Source organism: Rhineura floridana, chromosome 7 (genome assembly GCF_030035675.1).
Source record: "Rhineura floridana isolate rRhiFlo1 chromosome 7, rRhiFlo1.hap2, whole genome shotgun sequence".
Classification (NCBI taxonomy): Eukaryota; Metazoa; Chordata; class Lepidosauria; order Squamata; family Rhineuridae; genus Rhineura; species Rhineura floridana.
The window spans coordinates 90,790,418-90,808,854 of record NC_084486.1 but is presented as its reverse complement, the minus strand read 5'-3'; the positions used below and the strand labels follow the sequence as shown (position 1 = coordinate 90,808,854).

At 42.8% G+C, this 18,437-nt stretch overlaps 1 protein-coding gene across 2 annotated transcripts in view; it reads right to left on the bottom strand.

The window, feature by feature from the left end:
* Positions 1-2,359: 2,359 nt before the first annotated feature.
* The window catches only part of SAP130 (Sin3A associated protein 130), a 30,319-nt gene continuing 14,241 nt past the window's right edge, over positions 2,360-18,437 (bottom strand). For both annotated transcript variants that reach the window (XM_061636399.1, XM_061636398.1), the window contains exons 14-21: positions 17,615-17,789; positions 15,515-15,619; positions 12,652-13,010; positions 11,554-11,802; positions 11,153-11,278; positions 6,260-6,363; positions 5,300-5,413; positions 2,360-4,732 (exon numbers count right to left, since the gene is read on the bottom strand). In XM_061636399.1, coding sequence (XP_061492383.1) covers positions 4,574-4,732; positions 5,300-5,413; positions 6,260-6,363; positions 11,153-11,278; positions 11,554-11,802; positions 12,652-13,010; positions 15,515-15,619; positions 17,615-17,789 — 1,391 coding nt within the window. In that variant the 3' untranslated portion in view covers positions 2,360-4,573. The remainder of the gene's footprint in view (positions 4,733-5,299; positions 5,414-6,259; positions 6,364-11,152; positions 11,279-11,553; positions 11,803-12,651; positions 13,011-15,514; positions 15,620-17,614; positions 17,790-18,437) is intronic.

Here is an 18,437-nt window from a genome sequence, read left to right as displayed (position 1 = left end):
AAACATTTCAGGATTGCATCCCAACAGTGCAATCCTGTATATGTTCTATTCAGAAGTAAGTCCTATTGAGTTCAGTGAGACTTACTCTCAGGTGAGTATAGAATTGTAGGTTATGGCTGCAATCTTCAATACACTTACCAGAGAGTAAACCCTGCAGAACACAGCAGGACTTGGCTTCAGAGTAAGCATGTGTTTGTAAGCAGGGCTGTGGAGTCGGTACGCCAAACCTTCGACTCCGACTCCTCTATTTTTCTACTGCCCGACTCCGACTCCAACTCCTCTATTTTTCTACTGTCCGACTCAGACTCCACCCAAAATTGCTTCTCGTCAATCAAAATTTATTTGGAAGTCGGAGTCAGTACATTTCTACTGACTCCGACTCTGACTCCGACTCTGCCCAAAATTGCTCCCGACTCCGACTCCACCCAAAATTGCTCCCGACTCCGACTCCACCCAAAATTGCTCCCGACTCCGACTCCACAGCCCTGTTTGTAAGTACATTTGCAGTCCAATCCTAGAGATTTTTACAGACAAATGTGTGGGAGTAGACTGCGTCACCCAGGGATTTGCTTCTGAGCAAGTATGCAGGATTGTGCTATCGGATGGCAAAAGGTTCTCTGAAATTGGAGGAACTTGTTTTCAAGAAAGTAGCATAATCAAGGTTTTTATTACCCCACAGATTTTTGATTGATTTTTAATACTCAGAATTCAGGTGCTGGTTAGAAATCAGGTGACGGGCACCAACCCTTTTATCTGTTCTGGGGCAGTAATTAACTACTTGGATGCTTGTAATGATGAGTCTGACCATCTGCTCATTAGATCCTTGCCTATCCTGGCTTATTAAAGCTAGCTGGAGTGGGGTGAAAAGGTCACAGCTGTGGTCAACACATCTTTGCATATGTTGCCCATTGCTCTTAAAAAGGCAGTGATGTGCACACTTCTCAAAAAGCCCACACTGAACCCAGTGGAGTGTAACAATTACAGACTAGTTGCTAACACCTCTTTCTCGTCAAAGGTGGTGAAGGTGGTTGTAGAACAACTGCAGGTATTTCTGGATGAGACTGATTATCTAGATCCATTACAGTCTGGATTTAGACCCTGTTTCAGAACGGAATCTGCCTTGGTCACCCTGATGGATGACCTTTATCATGAGAAAGACAGGGGGACTGTGACCATATTACTTCTGCTCATTCTCTCAGTGACCTTTGATACCATTGACCATGATATCCTCCTGGACCAACTCTTTGGTATTAGAGGCACCATATTATGGTGATTCCACTGTTACATTCAGGACCATATCCAGAGAGTAGCACTGGATGAATATTCCTTGGCCCCTGACACTTGTCTCTATAGTTCCGAAGGGTACTATTCTCTCCCCAGTGCTATTTAACATCTATGTGAAGCCGTTGAGAACAGTCATTAGGAGTTTTGGAGCAAGATGTCATCAGTATGCTGATGACATACAGTTCTATTTCTCCATAACATTTGAATCAGGAGAGGTGTGAATGCTCAGAATCATTATCTGCGTGCTGTAGTGGACTGGATGAAGACCAGTAAATTGTGCATGGGAAAACAAAAGCTCTTTGTATAAGTAATTCCCATTTCCTGGCTTAGGAAGTTACCTGTTCTGAATGGGGTCACGTTCCCTCTGAAGGAGCAGGTCTGTAGCTTAAAGGTACTCTTTGGTTTATTTTTGTGACTAGAGGCTCAAGTATTCTCTGTGAGTAGGAGTGCCTTTTACCAGCGTTGTATGGTTCGTCAGCTATGGCCGTTCCTGGACATATATAGCCTGACCACTGTAGTCCATGTGTTGGTAACCTTGAGGCTGGATTACTGCAATGTGTTCTATATGGGACTGGCCCCGGCCCTGGTTTGGAAGTTCCAGCTGGTGCAAAATGCTGCGGCCAGATTGCTGATGGGAGCACATGGCTGACAACATGTGACACCACTGTTAAAACATCTGCAGTGCCGCTCATCTACTACTGAACTAGTTTCAAGGTCCTTGTATTAATTTGCAAATCCTTGAACAACTTAGGTCCAGGGAATCTTAAGGACTGCCTGAATCCTTATATCCCAGCTTGATCACCCAGACCATCTGCAAAAGGGGAGCTGGTCAGCCCAAGCTGGCGAGGGTCATTGATCATCAACATGAAAATGAGCCTTCAGTGTTATCAGCCCAGTTCTCTGGAATGCAGGCGTTTAAAAGTTAAAACGGAAGGCACCTGCTGAATCTCTGTTGGCAGAGCATTCCAGAGAACTGGCAGTAGCATGCTTTTTCTTTATAGATGATGCACACATGTAGTAAAGCATCACCTTTAGAAGATGCATTTCCTCAAGTGCAAGAGAATGCCTCTTAAGATGGTGCTTCTAAGCCCAACTCGCCACAGAACTCTCTCGGGGCACTACTCCATGCTGCTCATATGTCTTGTTTATTCATTTCCCATGTCAGATTACACTCTTATACCAAAAGGAATCCTTAAATACTCTTTTGGAGCAGACTCTAGGGGCACAACTACCAATCCCAGTATCATTCTCTGATAGGAGGATCTTCTGGAACAGGTGGATATTGCTGTTAGTTTGGAGTGGACCTTGGAGGTTGGGCCTGACAGCCTCTGAAAGAGTGCCTCAGTGGCATACTTGCCCAACTGAAAGGCCTGGAAGCATCCCATGTGAGATCACAGGTGTGGCACCACTTCTAATTGTGTTCCTGTTGGTCCAAAGCACAAGGACAAGTTGCAGAGATTCCCATGGGGATGGATGTGGTCGTGCCATAGCAGCCACAAAGGAAAGAATTGGCAGTGACTAAAGAGGCTGTCCAATCAGCCCAGCTGCAACTCCTCTTTCTCTCGTTCACCTTGAGACTTGGAGGTAGATGTGTGCGCTTCTTATGGATGTGGTGGCTCCACTCGGTACTCCTAGAGAGGTGCCAAAAGCTGGGCTTGGCAAAGTACCTGGGCAATGACTTTGTGAACTGTCCATAGAACAGACTGTCTTCCCCTCTTTTGTGCAGACATATTACTCCTCTAGGGTTCAACAGCCTTTGTGGGTATGGTGGCTACCCTCCCACCGACTGCCTAGCAGAGTGCCCCTTCCAAGGGTTCTGGAACATCACTGTCCCACTCCCATGAAGACCCTGCAACAGGCACTCCCACCAACACCTTTTGGATCTGGGCTTTGGGTAAAATGCAAGACATTGAAGAGCCCATGGTCCTGGGGTGAGGGGGCTATCCTCCTGGCTTCCTATCTTTGCATCAGCAGATCTGCTCTGAGCCACTGCACCTTTGCTTATTGGTAACTCATGGAGCCTTACTATGTCTGAATGGGTGATCCTTTGGGTACCCAGCAAAGTGGGGGTGACATATGTTTTTGTGCCTGATTGGCATTGTACATGGTGGCAGCAGTCTTTGGATTGGCTGCTCTGGGTAGGATTGCTATGGATACCATGGGTGTGTTACCCTCTTTCAGATGTGATCGTTTTCCTTTTCCTGGCACTGGCCTCTCCCTGAATTGAATTTGAACGCACCAGAGTGTGCATAGGCGAATTGCCAGTATATTTGCCCCCTAGGAGATTACTCCACTTTGGATTGCTGTGTTGGTACCATAAGTATATAGGATAGATTAAGAGGACTGATAGCACTGATTACAGAAATAAAGAAACTTGGATGAAAACCCTGAAGGCTGAAATGTAGTTGTCTTATGTTACCAATCTGTTCTTTTTTACTGAGCAGAAGGAAAGCAGTTAGTCTCCCACAGTATCTTATTTGGTCTTCCTTTGCTGGGACCTGTAGTTTACAATTAGACCCAACGGTTCTTATACAAAATCCTCCAAATTCTTTATTTATGTTGTTAGGTTGTTATATATACCACAAATTGTATGTAACACAATGAATAGCATCACACCAGCTACAGGAAGTACTGTGCTGTATGACAGTACTTTGAAAACAATATCCCAGAGCACCAACATGAGCACACACACTCCACAACACTACAAATCACTTTGAAATGTATTTTTTTAAAAAAATGATGGCTAGAGACTTCAGAACCACTTATGATTCTAAATGTAGCGGAAACACCAATACAATGACACTAGGTTTATGAAGGCTGTTCCAGCTACTGCAAGGTCATAAGGAGCAAAAACTGAGTTGGCTAGGTGGAAGTAGTGTCATTTCCAAACAGTTTCAAGATTGATGATTCTTGAGGTCTGTTGCAGAATCCATTGTACAAACCTGTGAAGTTATCTCTAAAACTGTACGATGGAAGGAGGGGGACTGTCTATAATGTTTGCATCAATGGTTCCAATGAATAGGCACTGGCACATCAAGAGAGCTAAACAAAATGTGACTGTGTAGGAAGAGTTTAAACAGGGATGAGCCTGAGAAAAATCTTTGTTCCTTTGATAGATCAATAATAATCCCTTAAGGTCACTGGGCTCCAACGTATTCATCCATCCACTGTCCTTCTCAGAAATGTGCCTTTTTACTCAGATGTAGCTCTTTAAAATAAACCCCAAAATAAAAGAGCCTTAACACTGTTCTGTACAATCTTGGTTTCCAGAGTCTTAATACCTCTGGCTCTAGACCTTTTCTTTTCTCTTCAATTTGGATACTTTCTTTACAGTTCCATTCTTGTTGAGAAGTTTCAGAACACGCTCTTTGTGATCCAACACCTTTAGCATGGATTCTCGAGCCTCATTTATTTGATCCATTACGAGCTTACATCTCTGCATATTCCCCTAGAACACAACACAGTATTGGTATTAAAAAGCAGAACACTTCTTAGGCATGCAAGTCATCTTTGAGGAATCACCTTGAAATACCAGATAGTATATGAATTAAAGAATCTTCAAACGGGTTCCCAAACTGTGGTTCATGGACTGTGAGTGGTCTGAGCTTCATTCAGGTGGTTCGTGGCATGGCTGCATTAAATGTTCATATTGATATGTAATTGCATTTTATTGCTTCTTTTAGATACTGCTTTTAGATATTAAATATTATGCTTAGGTTTTGAGTTATACATGGAACATTTGAGCCTGTTTTCCATTCCGTGAAGCATTTAAACACATTCTTAATTTTTTTTAAAAAAAAGAACATATAGTGTGTATGTTCTTTTAAAATAGGTTACTATTCTGAATGGATATATTAAGTTACTGTGTCATTTGTTTAGTTTGGTTTCCCTCTTTTAACAGTTCTTTGTCTCAAGTTTACATATCCCACCATTTAAATTAAGGGAGGAAAAATCAATTGCAATAGAAATGAAAGAACCATCAACAAACTGAAGGAATGTACAATATACCCTTTACCTGTATCAGTTCATTTATTCGATGCAAATCATCATCAGTTGCTGCCTTTTTCTTGGGAATGATCCCTTCTTGCAGGGAGGTAAGTCGCTCATACACATCATGCTCCAGATTAGTCTATAAAATATTAGAATTTGGCCAGAACACCCAACATTTTCACACTGTTTCATATTATGGACTACATAATCTATTCTTGAAGTCACAATGTCTTTATTGCAACTGCCACAGGATCCTCTCTTATCTGAAACATGTTTCCAAATGAAGCAGGGCTGCCCCACTTCAGGATGAGGAAACATGGATCCTAGGCTGTGCTGCCTTATAATGCAAAACAGTAACTCCCCATATATAACTAGCTTTCATCCCATACTTGTAAAAAAAATGTGCTTTGAGGTTCTCAGTCCTCTTACCATCCATCACCTCCTATGTCTGGATCACAACCTCTCTCCTCACACATCAACAGCAGCCCCATAACTCCTAAATACACAATGCAAGCTCATTCTTCTATATTCCTCTTGGCTTGGGGAGCTTGGTGCTAGAATATAAAGCACCTACCTCACCCCCACCTGAAATAGAAGCATCCAGGAATGTGGAGCACTGCTGCCTCCTCAAGTCAGCGGCACCATCCCAGACACTTCTTCAGACCTGCGCACCAGAGGGAGGGATTTGCCAGTTTTGAGCATCTGTTTAAAATGCATCAGCTCTTATGCTGGATCAAAACCTCCATCCATAGTAAAGCCTCAGGTTCAGCTGATACACATATACCCAACTGCAACCTTCAGTATAAACCTCGTGCTTGAAGGGAAATCCAGTCCCAACAGTCTTTAAAAGCTACCACCAGGCTGACAAACAATTTAAGTATATACATACAAATGTATCAGTTTTCAGAAGAGTTCATGGGCTAAGTTTTGTCTTGGAGTAATTTCTCCCCCATTTTATATAAAGCCATCTGACTTTCCCACTTACCAGCTGCAGTAACTGTGCTGCACAAAGATGGACTTTCCACCCTTGTGCACGGCAGGATACACCTTTCTGATTAGCTATCTCTTGTAGCATAGCCTTCTTCTCTTCTAGAAGGAAAGTCAAATATGAGAAGGAAGCAAATCATGATCTTAAAAAGGTGAAAGGTACCATTTCCCTCAATTTACCAAATTGGATACTCCAGTATTCATTTCAGGGTAGCAGTAGTTATTCATGTACTGGGTATTTAAAGCCTGATCACAGATGTTGGTAGAACAAAGGAAGAGGGATCCAGGGTCAGATATGTAATAATGCAACAACCTAATTCTGTGACCTGAATATGGGGTGGGGCTTGTTCAATATAGTATTAATATTATACAGCCACAAGAGTGGCTGTATACTATAGCCAGCATAGAATTTTTGCATTTCTCAACGTCAAATTGAAAATACCTCTCCATGCCATTCTGATGCTTCCCATAAGCTCATTTCAAAACAAAACCTTACAAAACATATAGTCCTGAACTCAGAAACACTTGCTTAACAACCCTCTAAATTTTCATGGTGATCCACAAAACAGTAAGAGAATTGGAAGTTCAAAGTCTAAAAAAGAGAGAGAAAAAACAGACCCCGTTTGGACTTCTCCTGTCAGAGTTCTCATAATTTGTTGACATTAATTAAAAATCAGCCATGTTCACAGAGTACCTGTAATCCTATTACTGACCTTGCCCCATACTCTGACCTTCACCTTCTGTAATTTAAAAGTTAAAAAAATGCCTGGCCAATTTTAATTAATTTAAGAAATTTAGCATTGAAGTCAATGCTAAGCTCATTGCTCAGTAAGAACCAACTGTCGCTATTCTAAAAGCCAGACTCACAGCTGCTTCGCTTGGCTACTCGATGCCACACCCACACCGGACCTTTATTTCACTTTAGACAGTCATGACTTCCCCAAAGATTCTTGGGAAGTGTAGTTTGTGAAGGGTGCTGAGAGGAAACTCCTATTCCATTGAGAGAGTTCCAGTGGCCAGAGGGGTTTAACAGTCAGTCACTCTGATTGAAGGTCTGTCAGGGGAACAGGGAGTCTCCTAGCAACTCTCAGCACCCATCACTAACTACACTTCCCAGGATTCATTGAGAGAAGCCATGACTGTCCAAAGTGAAATAAAGGCCTGGTGTGGATGTGGCCAGGGACAGCTTTGGTTTAAATTTGGGTGTGAGGCTACATGTGCCTGCTGTAAAATAAAAAGGTGGGAGAAATGCTGAAAACAATACTGTTCACAATGTTTTCCTTTTGGAAAGGGGCTTCCCCTCTGCCCAGTGCCTGCCCACCCAATCTCCTCCCCTTCCTGCCCCTCCCACAGGTCAGTTTCACCTATCCTAAGCATGACCGCACAGGAGTCAATCCCATTAAAAAGCATGCAAATGATCAAACCTGCCTCCCCTCCTCCTTCCTATTCTCTCCCTCTTGTCCCTTCCCCCCTTCCTTTGCCCCTCCTTCCCCCTCCCCCATGGTCAATATTACCTATCTTAAGCATGAATGCACGGGAATAAATACCACTGAACTCAATAAGCATGCAAATGATCAAACCTGCCCTCCCCTCCCCCTTGTTTCCATTACCTCCCTTTTGCCCCTTCCCTCTCCCCTTTCCAATCCCCTTCCTCCTTCCCCCTCCTTCTGCTCCCCTCTCCCCTCCCTTCCTCCTTCCCTCTCCTCTTCCCTTCCCCTCCTCCTTCCCCATGGTTGGTTTTACCTATCCTAACCATGACTGCACGGGAGTAAATCCCATTGAACTCAATCAGCATGCAAATGGCCAGACCTGCCTTTCCCTTCCTCTCCCGTCTTCCTCCTCCCCTGCCCACTCCAGCCCTCCCTCCCTCTTCTCCTCTGTCCCCACCCATGATCAGTTTTACCTATCCTAAAGCATGATTGCATGGGAGTTAATCCCACTGAATTCAATAAACATTTAAATGATCAAACTTGCCCTCCTCCCCCCCCTGTGCCTGCCTGCTCCCATCCCCCTCGTCCCCTCTGCCCTTCCTCCCCTCCCTTCTCCTCCCCTCCCCCGCCCTTCCTCCCCCCCTCCCCATCCCCTTTGGTCAGTTTCACCTTTCCTAAACATGATAGCAAGGGATTAAATCCCACTGAACTCAATAAGCATGCAAATGATCAATCCATACTCAGCAAACTTGCACAATATCCTATTTCTTACCTCCCGGATTAGAAAGCAGAAAAAATCACTAATAGGCAAAAACCCCTTGCAGTTTAAGAATGTACCTATAGCCAACAGATATTTCTATCAAACTTTAAAAAGCAAGGAAATTGGGCAGCTATAGTGAATGCACCAGGGGAGCAGGAGACCTTACCTCCTCTCTGAGATATTGTACTGCCCTACAAATTTGTCAAAATGCAAACACAATTTGGTCTTTCACAGTCCAATCCACTTCCTGTGTAGCTTGGAAGAATTTGGCAGCAATTGCCTCTGACCATATGGTGAGTGGTGGCAACACCTGCAATCAGCCCAAAAAACAGAAACAAGCCATGTGCTGTGCTGATCTTGTTTTAGCAAGGAGGAAGCAACAATATTAAGACAGTTGATATAGTTCAGACAGTCACTTTAAATGTGTGATTTACTTTGCAATTTTAGTGCAGTTTCCTATAGTAAATCATTTTCTTTTGCTTCTGTTTCTGTGAATATGTGAAGTACAGCAACACTTTGCAACACTAAAAAAATGCCAAAAATGATTGGTTCCCCATCGGAAAGGGTGTGAGACAGGTGTATTTTATCACCCTATTTGTTTAATCTATATGCAGAACATATCATACAGAAAGCAGAACTGAACCAAGATGAAAGAGGTGTGAAAATTGGAGTGAGAAATATCAATAATTCAAGATATGCAGACGACAGCATACTACTAGCAGAAAACAGTAATGATTTGAAACAATGCTGTTGAAAGTTAACGAGGAAAGCACAAAAACAGGACTATAGGTGAATGTCAAAAAGACTAAAGTAATGACCACAGAAGATTTATGTAACTTTCAAGTTGACAATGAGGACATTGAACTCCTTGGCACAGTCATTAACCGAAATGGAGACAATAGTCAAGAAATCAGAAGAAGGCTAGGACTGGGGAGGGCAGCTATGAGAGAACTAGAAAAGGTCCTCATATGCAAAGGTGTGTCACTGAACACCAAAGTCAGGATCATTCAGACTACAGTATTCCTGATCTTTATGTATGGATGTGAAAGTTGGATAGTAAAAAAAGTGGATAACAGAAAAATCAACTCATTGAAATGTGGTGTTGGAGGAGAGCTTCGCCGATACCATGGACCATGAAAGAGACAAGTAATTGGGTGTCAGAACAAATTAAACCAGAATTATCACTAGAAGCTAAAATGATGAAACTGAGGTTATCATACTTTGGACACATGAGAAGACATGATTCACTAGAAAAGACAATAATGCTGGGGAAAACAGAAGGGAGTAGAAAAAGAGGAAGACCAAACAAGAGATGGATTGATTCCATACAGGAAGCCACAGACCTGAACTTACAAGATCTGAACAGGGTGGTTTATAACAAATGCTGTTGGAGGTCGCCAATTCATAGGGTCGTCATAAGTCGTAATTGATTTGAAGGCACACAACACACACACATTCTGCAGAATAGTTTCCAATGGACATGAGGAGTGTCTCAGTTTGCACAAGGTAAGACAGTGGGAGGTGAAATATATTCTTGCAAATTTCTAGGTGTGTTTTTAATTGACCATGCCCATCTTTTCTTAAGTGGAGTGGTTTAAGCATAGCAGGCTGAAAACACTCATCTAGGGCAGGCCTAGTTTGTTTTTTTCAACAGGAGTCATTGCTTAAGTAGCAACATATTGTAATCAATCTGATTTTACATCAAACTGCAGTTTCAGATTCAAATGTTAATGCACCCAAAATAGAAATAAAACATAACTTCCAGTTTGAAACACAAAAGGCTGTCTTTACCATAATATGACATTGACCTATAAAAAGGATTTGAAATTAATAAAAATAAATTTGACACAGATTTCTAGGATGAATGAGAGAAATATAATTTTCTAGGTTAGATTCTCTGTAGAAACAGTAGTAACACAGGAAAGAAGCAAAGTAAGAATAACACCGAACATACAAAAATGTAATTCTCCATCTCTGGAGATTGCAGGTGTTGCCACCACTCACCATATGCTCAGAGGCCCATGTTACCAAATCCTTCCAAGCTACACAGGACGTGCATTGGACTGTGAAAGACCAACCCAAACTGTGTTTGTATTTTTACAAATTTGTAGGGCAGTACAATATTTCAGAGAGGAGGTCTGGTCTTCTGCTCCCCTGGTGCATTCACTACAGCTGCCCAATTTCCCTGCTTTTTAAAGTTTGATAGAAATATCTGTTGGCTATAGGTACGTTCTTAAACGGCAAGGGTTTTTTGTCTATTAGTGAATATTAATATAATATAATATGATATGATAATATAGTTTGTATAATTGCCAGGGACTATGTGTTCAAACTCAAAAGTCAAATTCTGTGATCTGAGCACATAATGCAAAGTAAGCCTGGATGCTTTTTTTCATAATTCATTTTGCCTCTGCTTGCCAGACACTGGAAAGGATCACACACCTATGCAGAATTTTATTTTAAAGCCCCATTTCCTGTCTAGTGAAGTTTTCTATTACCTTAAGTGTAACTGTACCCCAATAATATATAGAAAATTAATGTGCCTCTGTAGTACAAATAGTACATTGGCTTTAGATGGTGGATATGTTTCTAGGCAACAGGTTGTACATCCTATACCAGAGGTTAAATGTTTGCAATTTGTCTAATATGGTAACACACCAGTTCACAGACCCATACAAAATGTAATGACAGGAGGACATACCTTTCACTCTGACATCACTGTAGCGCTGAAAGTGATGATAGGCTGCTTTCCATGGGTTGCGATAGTGACGAAGCAGTGTTATGGGTGGTCGTGGACGTACAGGCACATACCTCACACCTTCTTCATCTAAGGTAGGATTAAGATAAATTATTAAAGCTTTTTTAAGATGGTTTCATTCTGAACTAGCAAAGACAGGGCCAACAGACTTTGAATTAGAGATTAATTCCAACACTGTTTTTCAAATTAATCTGCTTTGTAATGCCAGGAAACACTGATATTGGGGAAAAACAAATGTTTGTTTTTAGCTCAGATTCCACGTTTAGCTGCAACCTTGTGTTTTGGTGGATGGATGTCTGGAGAAGATGACAACCAACCAGGAAAAAAGTTGTAATTCCAATCACCTATATATTCCTTTGGAGGTGACTTGCGCTTCTCTGCCTTTACCAGCAAACCTTTGGTAGTGGATTTCTCATCATCAGTGCTATTAGTCTCCATCATATCCCCTTCCTCTGTAGAGATTATGTGCTGCTGCTTCCGTGGTTTTTTCCTCGGGGAGGCACCCGGTGGCAAATCGCTTGGAGGCACTGAAAGGTTATTGGCCAGCAATGTAAGAGATGGGGAGATAGTATTTGTAGTCAATGGAGGAACAGCTGTAGAGAAGACAAGGTGGGATACATTTTAAGAGATTGATAGTTAAAATGAAGACAGCTCTAGATCCTCCACCCTTGTATTCCAAAAGTGTAATACGAGAGATCATATGCTAACTGCCCACGCAGTGCCTACAAGTGTAGAACATGTGAGGTTTCCTGGGATTTCTCTTTCAAGGATCTGAAAGCCTTTGCATGTATCCATTTCTCTCCCAATTTTCATTTGAACAGTCCGGACTTATGCTAAGAATAAGAGTGAGCAGAGCAAAGCAAACGATCTGCCTTTGTTTAACCTTGTTTAGACTCATGGAGGATCCAAACGGTAGATTGTTTTTCTGGGATTAAGCTCACTATGACAACGTTTGGGATCCTTTGTGCTACATTACTTTTTGAGTTCAGTTGCACGCCATCCTTAGTGCAATAAAATGGTGGTTCATATTTGACATGCAAACTTCTATGGGAAGTTCCTTTTATAAAAACAAATAAATACTGAATTTAAGAGTGAAAGCCTTGAATAGGGGCTTTTCAGTGTAAGGCTGCACAATCATCCTGTTAAGTGTTTACTACATAATAGCACAATTTGTGTTCTATTACAGCAGCTATGTTCTTTTATTTTCTCCTGTCATTTTAACTATGACACTTATGTACCTTTCAGTGACATGCTAGCTATGGCCATGCTCTTAAACTCAGAACCTCAGTACTAAAATAAAACAAAAGAAGTTTAAAGGATACATTTTAAATGAGGCAGTTAATAGTCCTTTTAATTTTTATCTACTGCTTTATAGGAGACGATGGGGGGCTTTTGTAACCAATTTGGGTATCTCATTTGTGATTGCTTAAGCAGAAATATACCTGACACTGGGCGCACTATGTCCATAGGTTCCACTTCCTCTTTTATTTTTATCTCTGGAACAACAGGGCCCAATACTGTAGAGAGAACACCACTTATGTTTGACGGAGGTGGAGGAGCAGCCACAATTGTAGTTGAAGTAGGTGCAGCAGCTGGAACAGTTCCTGGAATGGTTGATAGGGTTGCTGCGGGCTGTGAAGGTGGACTAGCTGCTGTGATGATTGTTGGAATGGCAGGTGGTGGCTGCTGGGAAGCGGGGACTGTGATGGGAGGTTGCTCGTTGCTCTGAATAGGTACTGCCTCCACAGACACAGTTACTGGAGTGGCCATAGATACATGGATTTCTGGTTTTGGCTTGGCACTAGGTAAAACAAAAACACAGGAAAAAGTTAGGAAGTTCACTTATTCAAGATCCTACTCCCATAACTTTATGGAAATGTTCGAGGTCTAAGTGTCATGGCCCTGTCAGAGGACTCCTCCGATGAGGACGACTCGGGAGTAACAGCAGCAGACCCAGGAGCAGCAGACCCAGAAGGAGACACGGAGGAGACTCCTGAGAATCCAGGTCCTTCTCCCCCTCAGCTGCAGAGCACCCCAGACACAGCAGAGGCCCTGCAGCCAGACGCAGACAGTGAACAGGATACTCCCCCCTCACCTGCAGAACGTAGACAGCAGAAGGTCAGGCAGAAGAGAGGCAGGCCTGTCCCCTTAAGGCCCAAACGCTGAGGGCTCACACCTGCTGTCAAACCTGCTTCTCATAAGGCACACCTTGGCTTCAGCTTGCTGCTGACTGCAATGTCAGGCGTGGCTTCGTGTATTCCTTGTTTCCTTGCAATGTCTCTTGGACTGACCCCTTGGCACTTGACCCTGGACCTCTACTGACCTTGCTTCTGGACTTCTGACTCGGCAAGTAAGCTTCAGACAGGCCTGGCCCTTATCAGGTTCCCTCCTCGTTGGCCTGGCAGATTTACAACCAGACTGCCGGCTAAGGACTTCCCTTCCCTGCTAACGACCCAGGAATTTCCAGCCCCCACTGGCACTGCTGACTCAGTGCAGAGCTGACACTAAGTCCCCAAAATATTTTTTAAACTTTTGCTGGAAATAAAGCTTACAATAGACATCACATTTGGAAATGGAAGCATGGGTCTCCAGAATCTAAATGGTATGAGCCCACAAGAAATCATGAAATATAGTCATCAATTCAGAATTTGGTGCCTTTTATTCACAATCTTGGCAAGCCCATGTAAAATGCAACAGCCTTGAGCTAAATCTAAAAATGAGGCCTAGAAATCAAAGGGAGAGAGTGGTTGTGTTGGAAGTAATGCTGGCCATAAACCATCATGAAACAAATTAGCCTGTGAACATGTGTTCCGATACATGCAGCTCAACTGCTCCCTGATTTGGTCCTCCCCTCCTTGAGTGGGGAAACAAACCACTGAATGGCTAGTTTTAGCATTATGTCTGAACCAATATTGGCGATTTATTTCTCCTAAAGAAATCATAATCAGGACAAGAAGAACAAACCTTGGCTACCTGGCCATATTCTTTTAGGGAGAAAGAAACCAGGAGCACTGATTTAGACACAATGCTGGTATGCCAGTCAAATTTATTTGCCAAAAACCAACAGGTTAAGAATACATTTTAACATAGATCATCCCATTTTGGGCAATAAACTTTTGTGTGATTCACTAAGCCAGCTGCTCTGTGGTTTGTTTCCCCACTCAAGAAAGGGAAGAGCAAAACGAGGAGTGCTAGAACTGTACACAGCACCATGCAGCTCATTCACAAGACCATTTTGCATAACTAGGGTTTATGGCCAGGGTTACATCTGAACATGGCCAGTGTGTGCATATTGTAATTATCTGAGGAAATGTAATCCAATACTCTTAAGATAGCTCTTTATTCTTTTACATCTACGACTCCCTTATGTTCCAAGTCCTAATCTTTTTTTTAAAAAAAACAGGTGCTACAGAGGAAAGTTCCACCTGTCCTGAAATTCTTCAACTAAATTAGTGGTTCCCAACTTTTATAAGTACAGGACCCCCTTTGTAACCTCAACAATTTTCATGACCCCCACATGCTAATTATTGTAATTTTAGTCTCTGTTAATTGAAAAAATACATTATGAAGCATTAAATAATGTCACTTTTTATTCATCACAAAAGCAAATATGATGATTATATTTATTACCTGCCCTTCACCAGAAGGTCCCAGGGCAGGTTACAGCAATATAAATAACTTTTAACAAATTTTGAAAGAAATGAAAGGAAGGAGATAAAAGCAAGCCACCTAAGTGGTGAACAGAGCCTGATCTGTATACAACAACACCTCATCTTCAGCGCTCAGATCAGGAAACTATAATGATGATGATGATATATCTAACGGACAGAATGTCAACAGGTGAAGCTTTTCCCATAATTATATTTCCACACTAAAAAAGGCTTAATTTAATTTCTTTTTAATTTCTGCCTGCCACACAGCTGTTAAAGGCACAAGAGGCCTGTTTCTCTCCCAGTGCCAAACCTAAACTATGCAAATATTTGGGCAACTATATGAGGTAGGTTAGGCTGAGAGTTAGTTGCCAACCCAAGACAGTAAGTGAGGAAAAAAAAGATCAGTAAAGTAAGTTTTAAAATGTTACATTTCCCGTGCTCAGTTCCTAAGGGTATTTTTGTTGGTCAGGGTATTTACATACACAACTGTATAAAAACACACTCAAAGCCATGATAAACAGCAAACATACCATCAATCTTCACAGAGTTTATTATTTTGCAATGAGTGAGAAGAGCCAGCAGCTGTTTAGCTTTTTGGCCATGTTAAAATTTCAGTACTTTCAATATTTCACATATAATTTTATTGCTTTACCCTGCTGGTCTTGGTGATCCAGATGCACTCCTCATAGAACTCTCCACTCGAGTGCCAGGTACCTCAGAGGGCTGAGGGGGGATGAGGCTTTTCCTTACTGCCAACCTGCAAAACAACATGCAAAATAGCCATTCTTATTTACAAGCATGAAAAGCCATATGGTAGTGAATTAATATTTTTGTTTGTTATAAACAGAACTGAAGTCCATAGTAGTTTTTGAAAAACATTATATTAGTTGCCCAGGGTGCTCAATTAAAAAGGAGGAAGGGCAGTATAAAAACTAAACAAAAACAGAATTGATACAGAAGATAGACAGAGGATTTTAAAATAATAAGGCAATCAAAGAAGAGAAATTGGAGATGGACTGTTCTCCATCACAAAAATAGGACACTGGTCTGTTTTGGCCTCCATTGTGAGGGTTTGTACATAGGTGGGCTGTAGAGGTAAGGGACATCTCTGGCCGGTCCTGGAGAACTGTCCACTGTCCTGGGGACTTCAACTTCCATGCTGGGGCTGCCTTGTCAGGTTCAGTTCAGGACTTCATTATGGCTGCCATGACAACCATGAGGCTACCATCATCATGGTTCGAACATATGCTGCAGGACATGACCTTGATCTGGGTTTTGCAAGAATGTACTGATTTTGGGGGATGGGATGCATGTCACCCTGTTGTCATGGATGGACTACCGCCTGGTGAGGTTTGGATAGACTGCAGCTTAACTTCCTGCAAAGGTGGAGGACTGATTAGGATTTTCTGCAACAAGAGATTAATGGAAACCAAAGGATTTTCCAGACAACATAGCTATCACTCCTGTTGAGGCCCTGATCTTGTTGTGGAAAAGCAAGATGACACTGGCCATCAACATGACTGCACCGAGGGGCCCTCTCTGGTCTTGGGCACCCTGCAAAACCCCCTGATTTTCTGTGGAGCTTTGGGCAACGAAACATGCCAGATAATGGCTAGAGTGTAGGTGGCGTAAGAACTGTAGTAAGTTTGACCGAACATAGGTGAGAGCGCTCTTTCCTTGAAGACTGTCCAGAAGCTGGTGCAGAATTCCGCTGCCAGGCTGCTATCAGGGGCAGCCTACAGGAGCCATGTAACCCTAATTCTTAAAGCTCTGCACTAGCTGACTGTGAGTTACTGGGCCTGATTCAGCTCTAAATGACCCAGGTACCACATGCCCTGAGGTCAGCTGGAGAGCTCCTGCTCATGGTCCCACCCCCATGAGTTGCTAGGAAGGTGGTAACATGGGACAGGGTGTTTTCGGTAGTGGTCCTCAGACTCTGGTTGGCCCCTACAGCGCCTAGTGGTTAGTGTTAAGAAACAAGTAAAGACTTTTTTATTTCGCCAGCCATTTGGGTTGCAGTGTTTTTACTCTCTTATTTTAACGGATCCGTTATCCTGTTTGTTCTGTAGTTTATGGAATTTTATTGGTCATTTCATAGTGTTTTATTTGGATTTGTTTTCTTTTGTATTTAAAAAAGTCTGGCTCTCTCTCACACCCAAGGACTTCCACCTGCACAGGATTTCCTCTCTCTCCTCGCGCACCATCCCCAAACTGCTCTGGAGGGTTGGAACACTCCCAGTACAGTAGGGCCCCACTCATATGGCAGGTTAGGTTTCAGACCCCCGCCGGAAAGCAAAAACCGCCAAAAAGCAGATCAGCTGTAGCCTGGTGGTCTGGAGCCTAGCCCGCTGATCACACCAGAGAAGATCAGCTGTAGCGTGCTACAGCTGATCTTCCCCTCCTCCGGTGTGATCAGTTCAAGCAGGGGAGTCTGATCGCGCCAGAAGAGAAGATCAGCTGGAGCACGCTACAGCTGATCTCCCCCCTCCTCCAGCGCAATCAGCTGGAGTGTGGGGAGCTCCAGCCCCCCCTCCAGCTGATCGCCCCGCTGGCACCGTATTAGCAGAACGCCAAAAAGCAGGGTGCCGAGAAGCGGGGCCCTACTGTACAGACTGGGATGGATGGGTAGAGGAAGTCCAGTTGCACATGCAGATGTCCTTTTGCTAATGGGATGACTTTGTTGGATACAACCTTATTTCTTGCACTGTGGTATGAAGATCATAAGTATCTCTGCCATTGCAGTTTTACTCACCCATCTGTAGTGGTTTTCTTCCGGAGAATGCTTGGGCGAGGGGACGAACCCTGGGCTGGTGTGCTAGAACTGGCATTCTGACTATGGGCTTGCACCACAGTAGTTGAAGCTGGAGCAGTGTTAAATGTATTGCTAATTGGATTGGCCATAATGGTAGCTCCATCTGCCAAGACCACTAGTAAAAAGGGCAAAAAAGGTTACAGGGAGTTAGTCAAAGTGACAGAAATTGAACCAAAAGGTGTTTCCCTTAAAATAAAATGTAATGGGCATGTTGTTCCACTCTATGCTTGCTCCGCAAACTCCATATTTAAGGAGCTATCCAACTAAGTCATTCTCAGAGTAGATGCACTGAACTCAGTGGACTTAAGTCCATTGGTTTAAATGGATTTACTCCAAGTATGTCTAACATTGGATATTGTTTTAAAATAACCTACAGCTCAGTTCTGCATGATTGTCAAGATCATTCGGTTCCAGACCCCCTGGAGACCACAGCCCTTGTAAGATACCCTCAGTTGCCTAACCATGATTGGAAAAATAACCAAAACCAACCCTGCAAGGTAGATCACACGACCATCAGCTGTCCATCAGCTTGAGCCAAGGGGAAAACCCATGCCTTAAGTTATACAGACATCCCTGGAATTCCAAGAAAGCAAGAGCTAAAGCCACACTCTCTACTTCCTGAAGCCCCACTTCAAACAGACTATTCAGTAGCTAGTAGCCAAAGAGGCCTAGGTGCTGGACTTAGTACTAAAGAACACACACAGAAATAAAAATATAAGTACATTAAAAATAGCAACGTAATTTCTTAAACCCAGAACATCCA